General features: G+C 37.2%; 2 protein-coding genes across 2 annotated transcripts; one reads left to right on the top strand and one right to left on the bottom strand.

The window, feature by feature from the left end:
• The first annotated feature begins 11,969 nt into the window (after positions 1–11,969).
• On the top strand, positions 11,970–14,246 carry LOC113327818 (F-box protein At3g07870-like). The gene is made up of 2 exons (XM_026574939.1): positions 11,970–13,181; positions 14,139–14,246. Exon 1 carries the CDS (start codon positions 12,259–12,261, stop codon positions 13,165–13,167), a length of 909 nt encoding a protein of 302 aa, XP_026430724.1. The 5' UTR covers positions 11,970–12,258; the 3' UTR covers positions 13,168–13,181; positions 14,139–14,246.
• Positions 14,247–15,832: 1,586 nt separating this feature from the next.
• Positions 15,833–17,116, bottom strand: LOC113327906 (aspartic proteinase nepenthesin-2-like). Its single transcript, XM_026575023.1, has one exon. It carries the CDS (start codon positions 17,114–17,116, stop codon positions 15,833–15,835), a length of 1,284 nt encoding a protein of 427 aa, XP_026430808.1.
• Between the last annotated feature and the right edge of the window lie 451 nt (positions 17,117–17,567).

Genomic DNA, 17,567 nt, shown 5'->3' on the forward strand with positions numbered 1-17,567 from the left:
ATCTAAAGAGTCTATTCATAAAAGCACAGAGCTCAGGTGTTAGAAATAACATGATAGTTTCACCATATCTCGTTGAGTCCTTTTCACTTCTATTTTTATTTTGTTTTGTTTTTAAACTATGTTTCTCTAAGTGATTCGGTGGGGCTCACGATTCAAGTTGTTACCAATGCTAGGGTGAATTAGAGTGATTGAGATACCAGGGAAAAAAAAAGTTGAAAAAAAAAATAAAATTTTTTTTTGAGACCAGACCATTTGACCAAAAGGAATAAATTCAATAAAGTCGACCACTGGTACCCTTGTATATGCCAGTTGTGTTGACTTAGATTAGGATATCGACCACTGGTACCCTTGTATATGCCAGTGTGTTGATATTAGTCAGACTGTATCTCAATCCATTAGGATAGGTTCATTTTGGCGGAGGCCTTCAGACAGATATGGGAAACGCCGTTCACTTAGTAAACATCAAAATCATCTATGTTTTTCTATATCCATCTTCTTGATCTATCCATGTGATTAGTTTTGACTCCGGATATTGATGTCCATAGTGCGACTATCTGAGTAGAGCTCTGTCACTTTATATGAATTTTAGTATGCTTGAGTGCAAACTCGTGTACAACAATTGGAATTTCGCATCAGGGTACTTCCTCCTGTAGTCAATAAGTATGCCAACCAAGGAGATTCTTTAGTGCCTTCCAATGTTCTGCGTAGATAGCTAGGGTCTGGAGTATAAAGGTTTTGTGGGTATATCTCTTGTAAGCCCTCCCGAGACTATAACTCGGCCACTAGGGCCACCTAGGGGTTTAAAGGCTTATTGCATACGTTAAATGCAATCGACGATGCCTGTGTTAGTGAGTTAGGATGTTATTTTCTATTTGATTTGCTCGAGGACTAGCAAATAATAAGTTTGGGGGTATTTGATAGACGCATTTATGTTTCTAATTTGTCCCAATTGTATATATTGTTAGTGCTCGATTTTGTACTTATTTGGTTATTTTATGTCTTTGTAGGTGTTTTTGGAGAAATAAGCTTTTGCGGCGAAATTGGCTTAAAATGTGGCATTTGAACCTCCGTAGATAACGTACCATAAGCACCCCAAAAGTATGTTGGAAGCACCCCGGAAGAATTACTAAAGGCACCCAAGGGGAAGTGTTATTCGGACTCTCACTATGGATAAGGGGTTACCCATTTCGGGCACGTGCTAAAGGGACACCGGAACTGGATAAGGGGAAGGTCACCTTCACCTTTTGAATTTTGAAATTGGCGGGAAAATGTTCATCACATCTGTTGAATTTTGGGAGAAGATTTGATCGAGTTCTAGGGCGATTCAATCGCTGAAACTTGGGCTTCACGGGTTCTGTTGATTGGAGGAAGAGATTACGTGAGGTATTAGAAGTGTACCAATGGCTAGGATGATTTGTTGGACATCATAGAATAGTTCTAAACACATCAGGACACAAAAGAAACCGCGAGAATACAGGAAAATTCATTATCCGTAAGTTGGGAGAAAATAATAATCTGAGATATACTCGGATTTATATAAGGAGTTGCTACGAGTCCCAGAAGGAGGATCGAGAGTTTGGGAAGGTTTGGACGCAGAGAGGAGTGAGTTTGAGAATCTCACCTGCTGCTGGCTCGAGGGAGAGGAAGAAGATGAAGAAATGACGCTTCAGAAGCGTCGTTCTTCAACAGTGCAAGCAGCAGTCTCGCTGTGTCGCTGTTTACAGCGCTCAGGTTGTGTCGCTCTTTACTGCACTTCCTTTTTGTTTTATACAGCGCAATTGTAACGCTTATAATTGTTGCGAATCTTTGTTTTAGCATTTTGTCATCTTTTAATCAACTTTTTGATCTATAAAATTGTATTTTGAGAACATGATTAATATGAGAGGCTAAACCCAAACACTGGGATGACAGAGGAAGCTTTTTTTCATCACTGTGGTAATTATATTAATTCTTTATATGACTTTTTGTATTGATTTGAATTGAATTATGATTTTTAGTGGATTAGTTGTGATTTTGTTTGATGTCGCATGCTTAGTCTAAGTACTTTTGATGCGTCATGCTTGTGATTTACTTCTAATGCTTTATAAAATCTATCTTGGCAAAGAATAAGAGTCTATAAGTGTTATCTTTTGAGCTATAAATGTCTAGAATTATTATTTGAATCACATGAATGGAATTGGGTGGAATCCTGAGTCTCAGTACCTCTCGATACTGTGACAACTTTATTGGATATATTTTAGTAAGTCTAAAACCGAATCTTACAAGTCCGAGTTTGAACGATAGTCTACTTACCACTTTTACAACACATCAAGACGGCCCACCGAGTTCGGACGACCACACCACCCCGAGTTTAGTTAGCCTATAAATACCAGTCCATGTACCAGGAGAGGGACAACTTATGTAACACTCTTAGATGGTCTTTCTACAGAGAATTCCTGAGAGAGATCTAGATAGAGAGAAAGTGAGAAATCTAGAAGAGATCTGTAACACTTTCAAGGGTAAGACTTTATAATCAATAAGAAAACATCTTCTTCTCCGTGGACGTAGGTCTTCATGGACGAACCACGTTATATGCTTGTGTTGATCTTTACTTTTCATGTTATTTACATCTTGTTCATCTTTGTTCTTGTATGTTTAAGTAGTTTTTAGTCTTTATTTTCACTTGGGTGTAGTAGTCAGAAAGTATGCAACTACATTTTGGTGCTAGAAATAGGGAGGTATGAAGATCTAATCTACCTCCCTAACAGAACTATAGTTTTCACCTTCTCCATAAGAGATATTTCTGTTGAGATGAATGAGTAGAGATCGGGCTCAAACTCGATCTTCATGATCTGGGTAGTCTAGAAGAACCTCATGATTAACAGATCTGTGACTTTAATGAAATTTTTTAAAAGATTTTTTCGTTATTATAAAGATTTTTTCATCTTCCTCAAGAAGCTCATGAGAGTTGTAGATCAGAGTAAACATGGAGTTTCAAACACTTCGGTGCTCAAACGATCTCCTCCATGAAAGACTTGGGAAGATTTTCAAGTTAATAAGCTACATAAGGAAGAAATCACCTTATGAGAGTTGAAAAGACAACTTTTTCGTGATGTTCATCATCAAACTCAACAAAGTCCAAGATCTCCTTCTTAAGAAGCTAAATCTAAGTCAAGGGGAAGGATCAATGACTACATAATCGTTCATCAAGCTAAGTTTGTTTAGAGTCAAAAATCAAAAGATGATAAGATATGTTTCCTAGAATGGGAAAACGCACTCAATCATCCTGGTAAGATTCATTTCCTAAAAAAGTGAGGTGTAATGATGGAGTTATTTCCTCGAAAAGAGACGACTGGAAAAACATTCCCCCCGTCATCAATACCTCACGGTTGAAAAGAATGTTTTGACATTTTCATATGTTTCCAAAAATTTACTGCAAAGTCTTCCTGTACTAAACTGTCTAGTCTGAACTATCGCTTAGTAATTGCACGTGACCTGCAAACTTAGGGTCCCACTTTTCTAGAGAAAAGAAAAATTAAGTATTATTGCATATGTTGCAGGGAAGGTAATGGTTATGAGATGATCCGCTCGTACGAGCCAAGGTGAAATGGTGGATCCCAAACAGAAGGACTCGATGACGTAGAGCAAGGAGAAGCTCTGATCCCAGGCGAGGGAGAGCCCGACGGCCAGTGTCGGGGAGACATAACTGGAGATTCTAACTCCAAAGGCGAGGGAAACCCCTTCGAGAAGAACGATTATAGCCATCTTGTTCAACCAGAAGGGTTGAACCACTTACCATAGCGAGCATCTAGCTCAGAAGTCAAGAAGAGTAATTCTTCTGACCTCGACGATGATAACACTACAAGTGTGATCATACAAAAAGCTCCAGAAGTTCTGAACAAAAGAACGAAGAAACCCAAAGGGCGTAGCAGAAGGCTAAAATGAAAATCCAAGAGGAGAATAACGATTGCCACTATACACGAGGCCACAGAGGAGGAAAACTCCTTTGATCAACTACAAGGTGACCAATGCGGTACCTCAAAGGCGGTGGCAACGATATAGTTCCCTAGGTGGAGTCAAAGGCATACTTGAACGCAAAACTAGTTCATCCGAAGGCCCCCAGATGTTAATCCCAAGCGAAGGCGAGAAGGGAGTCAAACCGGCGGAACCGAGATCGACTGCGAGACCGAGAATCTCGCAGTCCCCAAATAACTGGAGAACTCAAGGAGAACTCATCCTAGAATTCTATCATATGGTGAGCCACCAGAACGTACCGAATCCCGTGAATCCCATCATTTCCATGGAAGCACGACAGGATCGTGTAAGGAATCGACGAAGGACCCACGGGGCGAAGTCAACGAGCCCGAGTCCCAAAAACACAACATACAATCGGCGATCTCTCCATCCACAGGGGTATCTCCCCGTTGCATGGAAGTCCTCTGCAAGGAACGAAACTTTATTTGCAACACCATCTCGCATTCGACGAATACCTCACCTGTGAGAGAAGGGAGCATCACAGGGAGAATACACAAAGTAACTTCCGAGGTGATGAAGTTTTCAGTACGGTTATGGAACCCCCATTACAGGAATGGATGAAATTTCCCATAAGCTTTTCAGCCTCAGAGGCACCAGAAGGAGAGCATAACCACAACGACCCTCTCGTGGTCACGATGGCCATCGCACTCCCCGAACACGAGGACGAGGGAGCAAAAAACAGAACACTACCATGGGCAATGCCCAAAATCCTAATTGAAGGCGGTAGCTCAGTAGAAATACTGTTCTACGAAACATTCAGACAAATGGGGCTCAAAGATGAGTACCTCACACCCTCTACTTATAGCATATTTGGCTTTAACGGATCGACAACTCGTCCTAAAGGAGAAATAACGTTAGAAATTAGGGCTGGCAAGATTGTCACCCTAACCACCTTCTGTGTGGTAGATGTATTATCACCTTACACGACAATTATGGGGCGACCTTGGATCCATGGGATTAGAGGGGTTGCCTCAACATATCATCGGAAGCTAAGGTTCCCTACACCTGACGGGGTGGCAGAAATTACTGGAGATCCCGGAGAAGCAAAGTATTACTACAAAGTAGAAGTCCAATATGGAGAGAACAAAGTGAACTCCGCCAGGGCTAGAAATAGACGAGCTAAGAATGTCAAACACCAGGCAGAAATTGATGCTTACGTAGCCAGAACAAATGAAATCAGGCAGTCAGGCGACGAATCTATAACATATCAATGTCTCCCATCGGACTCACCCATGGGACCCATACAAAACCTCTCCGATGTTGGAAGTCTCGAATCAAACTTTTCAGCCTCGGAGTCAACCAAGGAGGTAAATACTAGAACACCTGAAAACCCGGGAATGGTAAAAATAGGGACGCTCCTCAGCGAAGAGAAGGAAGAAAAACTGATACAAATCCTAAGGGAATATTCCGATGTCTTTGCATGGCGTATGGAAGACATGCCAGGAATAGACCCTGAAGTATGTTGTCATCACTTAAAAATTGACCCAAAGCATCAGCCTATGCGGCAAAAGATGAGAAAGGTGGCACCAGAATACCATGAAGCTATCTAAAAGGAGTTGAAGAAGATGGAAGCATCAGGAGTAATACGTGAAGTGCAATGTCCAACATGGATATCAAATATGGTCATCCTAAGAAAGAAAAATGGAGGAGTAAGGATCTGTATTGACTTTAGCGATTTGAACAAAGCTTGTACGAAAGAAAGCTTTCCCCTCCCTAGCATATACCAACTTGTGGAAGCAACATCAGGATATGGATTGCTATCTTTCATGGATGGATACATTGGATACAACCAGATCCCCCTCGCCGAGGAAGATCAATAGCATACCGCTTTTTTCACCCCTCGTGGTCTATACTGCTACACCAAAATGCCATTTGGGTTGAAAAATGAAGGAGCCACGTACCAACGAATGGTAGAGAAGATATTATCACTACAAGAAAATGGGGGTTTAGTGTCAAAAAAATTTGTCAGGAGATCCCCTTTTTTTGTCTCGAAATATTTTTTGAGATGAAATTTTTTTTGTCACAAAGTTGTCTCAAATACCCCGTCCGGGAGAGTATTTCGCGACAAAATTATGAACGGTCACGAGAAAAATTAATTAACAGCTGAAAATTTATTGTCAACAAAAGTCTCTTTCACCAACGAAATAAAATTGTCTGCGAAAGTTATTTTAATGACCAAAAATTAGCCACCAAAAGGCACCTTTTTGCGGGAAAGTTTTTTGTCGCAAAAACGTAAATTCAAGGACAAATTAATTTGTCTTTAATGATTACTATTTAAGACCAATTAAATTGTCTCAAAATCAAAAGTTTTGTGTCAATTTAATTTGTCTTTAATGATAACTCTTTAAGACCAATAAAATTTTCTCAGAAACGAAAGTTTTGTGTCAACTTAACTTGTCTTTAATGATAACTATTTTTAAGACCAAAAAAGTTGTCTCAAAAACGAAATTTTGTGTCAATTTAATTTGTCTTTAATAATAATTATCTGAACAAAAAAATTGGTCTCGAATTTGTTTTATCAGAAACAAATTAATATCCCCTAAAGGTCAAATTTTGGAGACTAAATTTTTCGTCTCTAAATAGTTTATGAGTGACCAAATTTCTATCCTTAAAAATAATTTTCAGAGTCAATACTCCTCTCTAAAAGCTTTTATTTTTCTGTAATATTGTCGAAGACCAATTCATTTTGCCTTTAAAACAAACTTTCGAAGGCAATTTTTTCGTCTCTAGAAAAGGAATATGTTTTGTCCCTAATTATTCTATCAAGGACAACTCATTTTGCCTCAAAATGTCTTTTTTTAAAGACAAACACTTCCCCTCTGAAGGTAAAAAAAATCGCCTCCAATTAAAGAGAACAAGTTTGACTAATAATTTTGCCTTAGAAAACAAGTTTCTCACACAACTTCTTCCAAGAGATTTTTTTGGTCCCTAAATATTTTATTAAGGACTCTTTATTTGACTTAGAAAACAATTTCAAAGACAAAATTATTACTCTATACAAGTTTTTATTTATTTATCACAAGTGAATATAATAAAAATTCATGTTTTATTTGTTTTCTTTCTTACAATCATAAAATCATAATCGATACCGAATAAAGAAAATTTAAGTTTTATTGCATCAAATATTTAAATCCAGGGAAAAAAAATCTAAAAACAATACAATTATCGAAATTTAAAATTCATCTAATTCCAAAAGCTAAAAAATTGAAACTATATAATCATAACTTGAACTATTCATCGTCCATTTGGTTGGTTTTGAATCAAATTCCGAGAAGGCATAACACTCATGTCTCTTCTTTTAAATCTTCTTCACAGAACCTCATTGTAAATATCATCTTTTTGCTCCCCATCAACGATGCTTTTTTGTTGGACCTAAATTATTATACCCTATGTAAAAATTACATGTTAGTTTACAGGTTAATTGAACAAAGAAAAATAATTAAACAAATAATTCATTGTCATCTGGCATCTTCAAAATCAGTGATTCTTGCCTTTTGAATGGATCACCAAATGAAAGGTCTTCTTTTTCTTAGTCACATCCTTTTTCCCAGAAAAATATTTAGAAAAATGTTAAAAACCAGTTGGTTTTCGGAAAACAAAATAGCAGTAGAAATTTATAATTTACTTAATACCTGAAGCATTAAGAATTGTCTATCAAAAAAGTATTACTCCAGATTGAGGTAGGCAGGCTGCTCTTGGTACAATCTGCACGAGTCCCTAGCTAATCAAGGAAAACGAAACATATTTCAGTAACTAAATAAGATTTAGAATATTTGAATTGAAACAATCTAAAGAAAATGCTTTTTCCTACCGATAACCGGCACCAAACCGAGATGGTCTCTCAAACCGTCACGAGTGCTCCGTAACAGATCGACACTTAATTAAGGAACACGATTATGATATCTATATCTTTGATATGATAGATACTGAATTGTTTGATTACACATCATTGAAAAGGGTCATCCAATTTCTAATCTTTGATGATACATGTATCCACCCGATTAAAGTGAACCCAGTGATCCACTGCTGTCAAACAATGAAGCGAGCCAAGATCATATACCGTTTCAACCAGTTATCAAAAATTAAACCCAATCGAAGGCAGCTGCTCAATTCGCAAATCAATTAAAAAAATCTAGAAATTCGCAAATCAATTAAAAAAATCTAGAACATTCTAGTTAACACAACTGAATGGGGAATGGTTTTTCCTACCAGCAACTTCATATATAGAAGTGACTATCATGGTCTCATAAACCGTCACCAAGTGGATCTCTGGCATCGATGATTGGATTGAGATATCGGGAGAGATGGAAAACTGGTTTGGTTGTGGTGGTGGTTGTGAGGGAGAGACGAAGATGACAGTGGTCTTACCATGAGAGGAAATGGTGTTTTAGCAGAGAGGATCAGTGAGAATGGGAGATGAGATGTAGAGAAGCAGGCGGAGAACATGATAGTAAATTTTAGGGTTTTTGTTAAATTTATTTCTGGATTAATGAGCGATCCGACGTTTAAGGGAGAGTACTAAGAGGCTTTGTCAAAAGAAGAAAAATCTAATTCGGGAATCCGGTTTGGTAAGCGGGCTTTTTTAATATGTACGCTAGAATGTTTACAGGGTCTTGGTAATTTGTATACCCGTATACATGTTAAGATTCATTAAAATAATAATTCTTTGCACTTGAAACATGATTTGTTTGTTTTATTACAATGAAAACATCAATTCTTTGCATTGGGAACAAGGTTTGTTATTTTTAATATAAGAATAACCAATTTCTAGTAGAATAAGACAAAAAAAACACAATTTCCAATGAACTAAAATAATTATTTATTAAACCTTAACATGTATACGGGTATACAAATTAACAAAAATCATGTTTATATAAGCTTGCAACAGGGTCGTGTTTAAATAGAGTTCGATTAATATACAGGCCTTTATTTCAGCACACTTGATCCTTTTTTTTTCTGCTTTACCCTGTTTTTCCTTTTGCTCTTGTTTTTCTCTGCCCCGTACAGACGTCCAAAAAGAACAACAAACCTTTAGACCATATAAAATATTCCTATAGAGAGGATGTTATGTTAATTAATTGTTATTAATTATAATTAATAAAAATAGTTAAAAATGGAAAAAATAATTTTATATAGTAATAATATAACCATGAGTGGGCTGTTCACCTCATATATGGACCGTTCCCAGTAAATCATTTTGGATCCACCGAGGAAATGCTTATGGATGTTACTGAAGGATGATTTCGATATGTAGTCGTATACACTGTTACTTGAGTCTTAGAATGGGCTTATAACATCTGCACCTGGAAGTTGAGCAAATATCTTTGTTGTCGTATCTGGTTTTGAATGATGCCTAAATTGTTGCTTGTGTGGGTTTGTTACATTGTCTACTCTTAGCAAGCTCTTTTAATTGGTTTGGAAACTAACTCGTCCTTTAGAAATGATAAATTTGCTGATCTCAACCTTCTAGAACTCACCCCAACTTGACCATTTAGAAAGTGATAGCTATCATAGTGTTATGCGGTACAACAGTCCAAGAGGGACCTCCGCAATTGACTATTTTGAGTCGTTATCAAAACAACAAAAAGTATAATGAGACATAACTGTAAAGCATCAAGGCGTTCCCTCGGATTCTGAGTTACCATAGAATTTTGGTAGTCAGCTTTGTAATCCATCTTGGTGTAAATACAATGTTGCATAGTAGCGAGTTGTGGTGTTTTCAGCTGTTCAGGCAGGGAAATTGTGCATCTTACGCTGGCAAACATGGAAATTCTGACGTGGCTATGCCAACAAACCTCCATAGCTTTGAACTTTAACGTTGCCCATTCAAGAATTTGCATCAGCCAGGGGTTGGTTGTTTTTCCTAAGTTTCCAAAGTGATTTCAAGAGTTTCAGAAATATGCATCGTATTCCTTTGTAGATATTCAGTTTACTTGGAGTCAATTGGATTCTCATCTTTGATGTCTCTAAACTATTTCCTCGTGTGGTTGATGAATATATTCAGTGTAACACGGAATCAGTCGGACTCCCCAATTATTAAGAGTACAAATATAGTTTTTTGCCCTGATCGTGGAATCACAACAACACCATCTTGATCTATTAGTTCTGGTCCTTTTTTGAAGGATGACTTTGCAATGCTAGTTAAGGGGCCAAATGGTTTTACCATCCAATAAGTCCAGTATAGTTAAACTTTGTATATACTGTAACCGTTTAGCACAAACATTACTACACATCAAATTCTTTGGCTCCACATCTTATTTTTAATTGGCGCGTGCAGCAGGATAGCTGAAAGAAAATTAGTAATGTTAGTCCTAACTCCTTATTAGGAGAGTCTATATTTAGGAGATATGGAGTCTATAATTAGGAGATATAATTTAGTAGAATTTGGTTTATGTTAGGAAAGTGTCTATGCTTAGAGTTTAATCTTAGTTAGGAAAGTGTCTTGAGTGGTCATCAAGTTTGTGAACAATATAAATAGGCTGTTGAGCCATGAAGAATGATAGACCAAGATTATTATCAATGTAGTCTATTGCTTCCGTGCGTTTATGCTCTCCTCTCTCTTGCTCGATCCTTAACATGGTATCAGAGCCAGGTTAGAGGGAGAGAGGAGAGGAAGAGAGTTAGAAGTTTTCGGTGATCAAGAGTCGTTTGTTGTCGTTAAAAAAAAAAAAAAAAAAATGAAGCTGTGAAGGAGGATGTTGTTGCCGTGAGAAATAAAAAGAAGTTGAAGTCTGCAAGACGTTGCATCTTCACCAAGGTTCGAGAGTTAATTAAAAATAATAATAATAATAATAAATAAAAAATAAAAAGATCTCGCTGTTGTGAGTGTGCTGCTATTGAAGTCAATGGAATTTTGATGATCGGTAATGAGAGATGTTGATGCTCGATCTGGTGATGAATGCCGACGATTTGGTGTTGGATCACGATTACATAGAAAGAGAGATCGAACTGATGATGAAGTTGAGCAAGAAACATGATGTTGTGCCTCGGTGATTGCCAGTAATCACAACGGTGATGGTGATGATTGAAGAGATATAAGAAGGGAAGAGATGATGATAATTCATTGTTGCTGCTGCTTCAAAAAAAAAAAAAAAAAAAAAAAAAGAAGAAGAAGAATTTCTTTTGTCCAAGATGGGCATTCGTGATCTACATGCTCCATCTTGAGGGAGGGTATTAGGAGAGTCTATATTTAGGAGATATGGAGTCTATAATTAGGAGATATAATTTAGTAGAATTTGGTTTATGTTAGGAAAGTGTCTATGCTTAGAGTTTAATCTTAGTTAGGAAAGTGTCTTGAGTGGTCATCAAGTTTGTGAACAATATAAATAGGCTGTTGAGCCATGAAGAATGATAGACCAAGATTATTATCAATGTAGTCTATTGCTTCCGTGCGTTTATGCTCTCCTCTCTCTTGCTCGATCCTTAACACTCCTCCTAACTAACAATCTCTGTGGTCAATCAGTTAAGTATGAGCCGAGTTAGACTTCAAATCCATCCAACATCTAACATTTTTCATAGACTGAAGATTTGAACATCTGACGACCGGTCCTTAAGTACATGGCTCAATTTATTTGGGGCAGGCCAAAAGCTATTGACCTTGACTTTCTTTGACCAGACTCACTATTTCACACCAAAGAACGCCGCCATAAGAAGATCATCCCGAAAATCGGCAAACAAGATCGATCACTTCAATAGATAACTTTCTAGATCCAGTGAGAATCTCCTTCTTTGTTTCTCTCTACATATAATAAGCCAAGCCGTGTCCAAACCCGTTTTCTAAAGATCGGAGTAGATCTAAACCCTATAAGAACAGGAAAGAACCATTTCATTTCTCACAGTCCTTCTCTCCGGTGTTAATCTCAAAACCAAATCCCCTCCCTGAAACCCTAATTACTCTGAAATCTCTTGTCCTGTTTCGATGGGGAACTTCGATATGCTCCCATCAGATATTATGTTAGATATTTTATCTAGATTACCAACTGAATCTGCTTTAGATTGCAAATTGGTGTCAAAACCATGGAGAAATCTTATTCAACATCGGTCATTTTCACAAATGCAATTAAATCTTCATCATGATTCTTCTGGTAAGTTGAGTTTGTTATTATATGAACCAGATTTTGATGACGAAACATACTTTTTGATGATGAAGAAGCATATTTTGACGATTTTGTTGAAGAAGAAGACTTTTGTTATGGTTATGCTGAGTATGATGAGAATTTAAACTGTTTTAGTAGACGTACAAGGATGAATTTAAGACCTCCATTTAACCGTTGTTTCAATGCATCGTTTAATTATGGTATTCCTTTGTATGAATATGCTTATATCTGTAATCCAGTTACTAGAGAATATGTTGTCCTTCCAAAATTTAAAGGAGAGGAGTTGTTAACTGGAACTGGATTTGGTTATGTTCCATCGACCAATGAGTACAAGGTTGTCAGAATTCGCAACTCTAGGAGAGACCCAAATTTTGGAACTGTTCAGATATACACTCTTGGTAGTGGCATTGGGTGGAGAAATGTTAAAAAGAAGATGGATTATAATTTAAAACGGTTTTTCCTTGGTGCTCAATTTTTCCTTGGTGCTCAATGTGGTGTGTTTGCGAATGGAGCTATTCATTGGGTGGACGACCGAGGAATTATTATTGCCTTTAGTTTGGCTGACGAGGAGTTTCGAGAACTTCCGTCACCACCTTGTTTGGGAGGAAATGGTAATCCGCTTCCTCTTAATCTACATGTTTTAGACGATTATTTATATGCATATGGTACCCCGTATCTAGATTTTGACTTATGGGTTTTGAAGAAGAATCAAAATTATCATGATGTGTGTATTTGGAGTAAAGAGTTCAGTAATTTATCAATGTATGTAAAACCGATCACCTTTACAAAGAATGGTGGGCTTTTGTGTCACGATTCCCGTGATGAAAAGGTATATCGTTACTCCCCAGATCAAGCTTCATCTTCTAGAATGCTTGTGAATATTGATAAGAATTTTGTATCGGGAATCCGTCACAAGAACACCTTAGTGTCATTGAAAGCACTAGGAGAAGAAGTTACGAAACTAATGGATTCAGGTGAAAGAGCAAGAACTAGCGGGGGGACAGGAACTGCGGTCGGTGCTCTACCGTGTATAAAAAAGGAAGAAACCAATCTCTGAATAATTATAAACTGGTAAGTTTCATTCAGATTTTATGCTATTACAGAAAATTAGACAACAATTGATCTGGTGCTGAACACTTGAATTACTGTTAGCTTCTAATTATGCTAAAATTGCTATGCGCCTATCCTACTATTTCAGTTAAAAATATTTCGTGTATAATCGAAGTGTGTATAGTTAAAACCTTGAAACAGAGAGCTTTCTCAGTGGTTTCAGGAAATTTATTTGGTTCCTACATCTTGGAATTGCTTTAGCAGGAAGTACTTTGGCTATCTCCTGTTCTTGCGATGTATGGTTGTGAGGAACAATCTAGTAACCTAATAACTCGAAAAAAAAAACACCATCACCTGCCTCTCATAACTCCATACAAGAGGGTAATTGATGAATACTTCAGTCTTCCAGGGTACTCACATCCAATGTAGGACCATAATAGCTCAAAAAATTAATCCTAGTTTTCCAACTTCAGTAGTTGTTATCACTTCTTTTTCATTGTTATAAGTACCTTGCATACCACAATAGGATCTTCTTTACCTAACCCAATAATACAAAATTAAATGTGATAACCACCTTGGTAGCTGTCACCGAGTTCTGTCTTTCCTGTTTATAACCCTTGTTGGGCCAAGTAAGATGCATACTACTTTGTCTGACTCAGTCCGTAAGATTAAAAAGTATGTGTTATGTTACGTTTACATGTTTTTGTTACCTTGATTGAAATATCTTGGAAATGTCGCATTTACTATATGTCTATTGAATCTGTGGTTCTCAGTTATGCCAAGCTACTGAGTTTAGCCAAGTACTTCTTTGTACTCATTATCAACAAATATACGTTCACACTTTACTTGTCTCGGATATGCTGTTTGTTTTTGGTGTTTATGGTTAATTTGAATCTTATCGGATATGCTGTTATTGTAGTACCTCTAGATTTTTGTTGGTTGGAGCCACTCTTATTTGACATTCTTTCGTGTTTCCAGGAGTTTCGTTGGTGGGAGCCTGATGAAGAGGAATTTACCACCTAGCAAAATGGCAGGCCAGCTTTAATGCAGCCAGATATTTGTATTTGCTGCTGCAAGAATCCATCCTTAACATCATCAACAGGAAGTTGAATCAAATTGAGTTTTCTGCTTGACATTCAGTTCTATAAAAACTCAGATTTCATTATATATTTCTTAGTCGTGTTCGTTTCTGAATGGTTTTCCCCTGCAAATGAATATTTGGTGGCCGTGAATGTGGCTGACAGTCACTGTAATGTTGCTATTAGACTTTTCACTTTTTCAGGATTGACATAATGGTTGATGCATTGCATTCTGGCTGTTATGATTAGATATTTTGCATTGTGGCTGTCTTTTAAGTTTCTTGATTTGTACTGATATTTGGCTTATAGTAGCAACTTTTGGTGAGAATGGTTTACAGGTCCAAATCACCTTTTTATTTTTCCATTTTCCTCTAAAGATTCGCCTGTAACGGGAATTTACTGACATTTACATAGGCACGGCAGAGAATGATGAGTATTGCAGATAACTGGGACTGGATAACCAATATTAAGAAACCTAAACCAATAAGACTGCCCGATATAACTTGGAATTGTCCATCAATTGGTCCGCCTTGTTGCTAGCTGGTTAATTCCTCTTGATCAGACATCTTCGTGTATATCCTCCCAAATGAATTGGCTTGAACTAGAAAGAAAGCCGAATAAGAGTAACTCCAACCAACCAAGACCAATCGAACATCACTAGCAATTCAAGAAGTAGCGATAGAAAGTAGTCTAAAAATCGATTGTATTTCCATTTGATCAATCTCACTTATCAAACTTAGAAAGTCCAGACCCAAAAAGCTGGTATGCACTCTTAGTAAGTCTATTGAAAGTGCAAAGGAACACCAAATTACTCATAAATAACTGCAGAGTCTAATTGTTTTTGCAAATAATGAAAGTACATCAATATGTGTTTCCTTCTACTAGTATATTTGGAAGCCGTGGAGAATCACCTTCAAAATTTAGGAAATTTTTTCCTACAAGTGATAAATATATGTAGAGATGGAAAGAATGATGTACTTAAACAGAGAACTGCAATATCATCAATCTGTCAAAATTTGACTAAGATGAACCTAATAACCTAATACGGATAAAAACAAAAGTCCCATCCGAGAAAGAGAGACCTGTTGGTAGTAAACTGGATGAGATGAATGATAAGTTGCAGCAAACATATCTACATCTAATTCTCCACCATCTGGATTTTGTAGCTTCCAGTCTTCTCTTTGAATAAGATAGACTTTGAGTAAATCAAGAAAGGAGAGTGATGTCTTGAGATCATAGGGTATAGTCATGTTAATCAATTTGTCTCACTCACTTATGAGTAATTTCGGTAGAGAAGTCGCATTATTGGCAGCGGCGGAACTAGTAATTTTCTCATCCCTGGCTTAAGCCTAAGAATCACACGCCAAAATAGGCTATGAGAAAAATGGTTTTTTGTCTTTTTGCCTAGTGTAGTTCCTCCCCTGATTGGCAGAGAGAGGGCTTAAGAAATAAAATAACTACGAGCTGGTACTTGTTTATGAAATTCCAAACAATATACATATATGATGGTAAGATGAACATGTACTATTTATTCATTATTAGAAGAACATATGGCTGGCTAAAACGCCTTAAACTGTGAGTTCACTGGGGGTCTCAGCAGTTCTCATCAGCAAATGAGAGCCGCAAATTCAAATTATCATACAAAATCCTCTTATTAACCTGTTGAAGTGCTCCGAAAGTCAAAGCCGGCTTATTAGAATCCGAACTAACCATACCTAAACAAACATGTCCTGGAATCTCATACCAAACCTCCGACTCTGAAACATTATAATCAGACTGTTGAAAATGAAATATTATGTTGGGTTTTCTATACTCTTGTCCAGCTTTAGTTTTGAAACAAAGCATGCCTCTGCTAAATGCTGCAGGACGAATTCCGTAATAATTCAAAAAATATCCCTCTAAATAATCTTTAACTTTAACATAAATGTTTTTATACATGGTGGTAAAAGGAGCCCCAGAATCTATGATGCAACCACCAGTTCTTTTGTTGTGGTTATACTCAAATTCTCTTCTAGGAATTGTAAGACCACCCACGGTGATACCCTCAAGATTCAAGTAATAAAACGATGTATTAAAGTTGTTGATTGGTGCAAAGGGAGTACTGCGAGCTTGGTCTCCAATCCTGGCATCTTCACCAAAACTTAAATATGTGTTTCCCCGGCTATATTTCTCAAAGCAGTAGGAAAATTTACCTCCACCCACAGTTAATTGGGATACAAAAGAACGTAGACCCCTTCCTAAACCAAGGATTCCTGCGATAAAATCAGGTTTCTGTCTACTGCCGTTCTTACCCAGGTTAAAATTGACTTGGCGTAAACCACAGCCCATCCGTAGTTGAAAACTTACAAGGCTGCTAGGGCTAGTTCTTGAGCTAAAAGTGAAATTTTCATTGGCCAAGACACCATATGTAACTTGAGAATCCACATAAGTTTCTTTGTAAACACATACGCCCGATCCATTGCATATTCTGCAGTCAGCACTAGTATTCCGACAACGACCAAGACGATATGATTGTGAATCCTGCCAGGGATAAAGAAGCGAATCTTGATGGAAAAATTGTGTCGCACCTCGGCATTGAAGCCAAGTAAGATCACTACCTGAATCAACCAGTAAATAGTAACTCATGTATCCTGGCTGACCAGGAAATGTACCTATACCCACAGATGCAGCGTGGTAAAATGCTCCTTCATCGTAAAGCACCCGCACAAAAACATCAGGATTTATTTGTGAAGCAATGTATCGTGTTCGAGCTCTGGATTGGTCGATGAGGGTTTGAAATATTTCCTCTTGTGTCATCAAATGATCAAGAGGGTTGTAAAGGGGTGATTCTTCAGAGTTTTTATGAATCATCCGCAAAGTAAACCCTTTGGGATTCATTGCGATGGTTAAGTTTAGCTGTAGAATAATCGTTAGAAGAATAATGAAAAGACATGGTTTTGTTCTACCCATTTGTGATGTGCAAAGGATTTTGATCAACAAAATATCTAGTATTTCTGAATTTTAGTTCAGGGGGATGGGGATTGTGATATTAACTCTTGCCTGTAAAGATACATTTTATACTAAAAATGGTTAAAAATCACATCTAGTTCGTAACGTTTTGAATTAGATACAAAATCTTTAAAAATTAATTAACATGGGATCTTCTGGATTGTCTCTTAATTGATTTAACGGTCCGGGAGTTATAACCCCGAAGGTGTCACTATCCATCCACCAAATACCCGCCAAAACAAAAGTAACACAGAAACCCCAAAAAACAAAATTTTGATGAAACCAAAATTTGGTTTCATCATAAAATTTGATGAAACCTCATATAATTTGACGAAACCAT

Source organism: Papaver somniferum, unplaced genomic scaffold, assembly GCF_003573695.1.
Source record: "Papaver somniferum cultivar HN1 unplaced genomic scaffold, ASM357369v1 unplaced-scaffold_107, whole genome shotgun sequence".
Classification (NCBI taxonomy): Eukaryota; Viridiplantae; Streptophyta; class Magnoliopsida; order Ranunculales; family Papaveraceae; genus Papaver; species Papaver somniferum.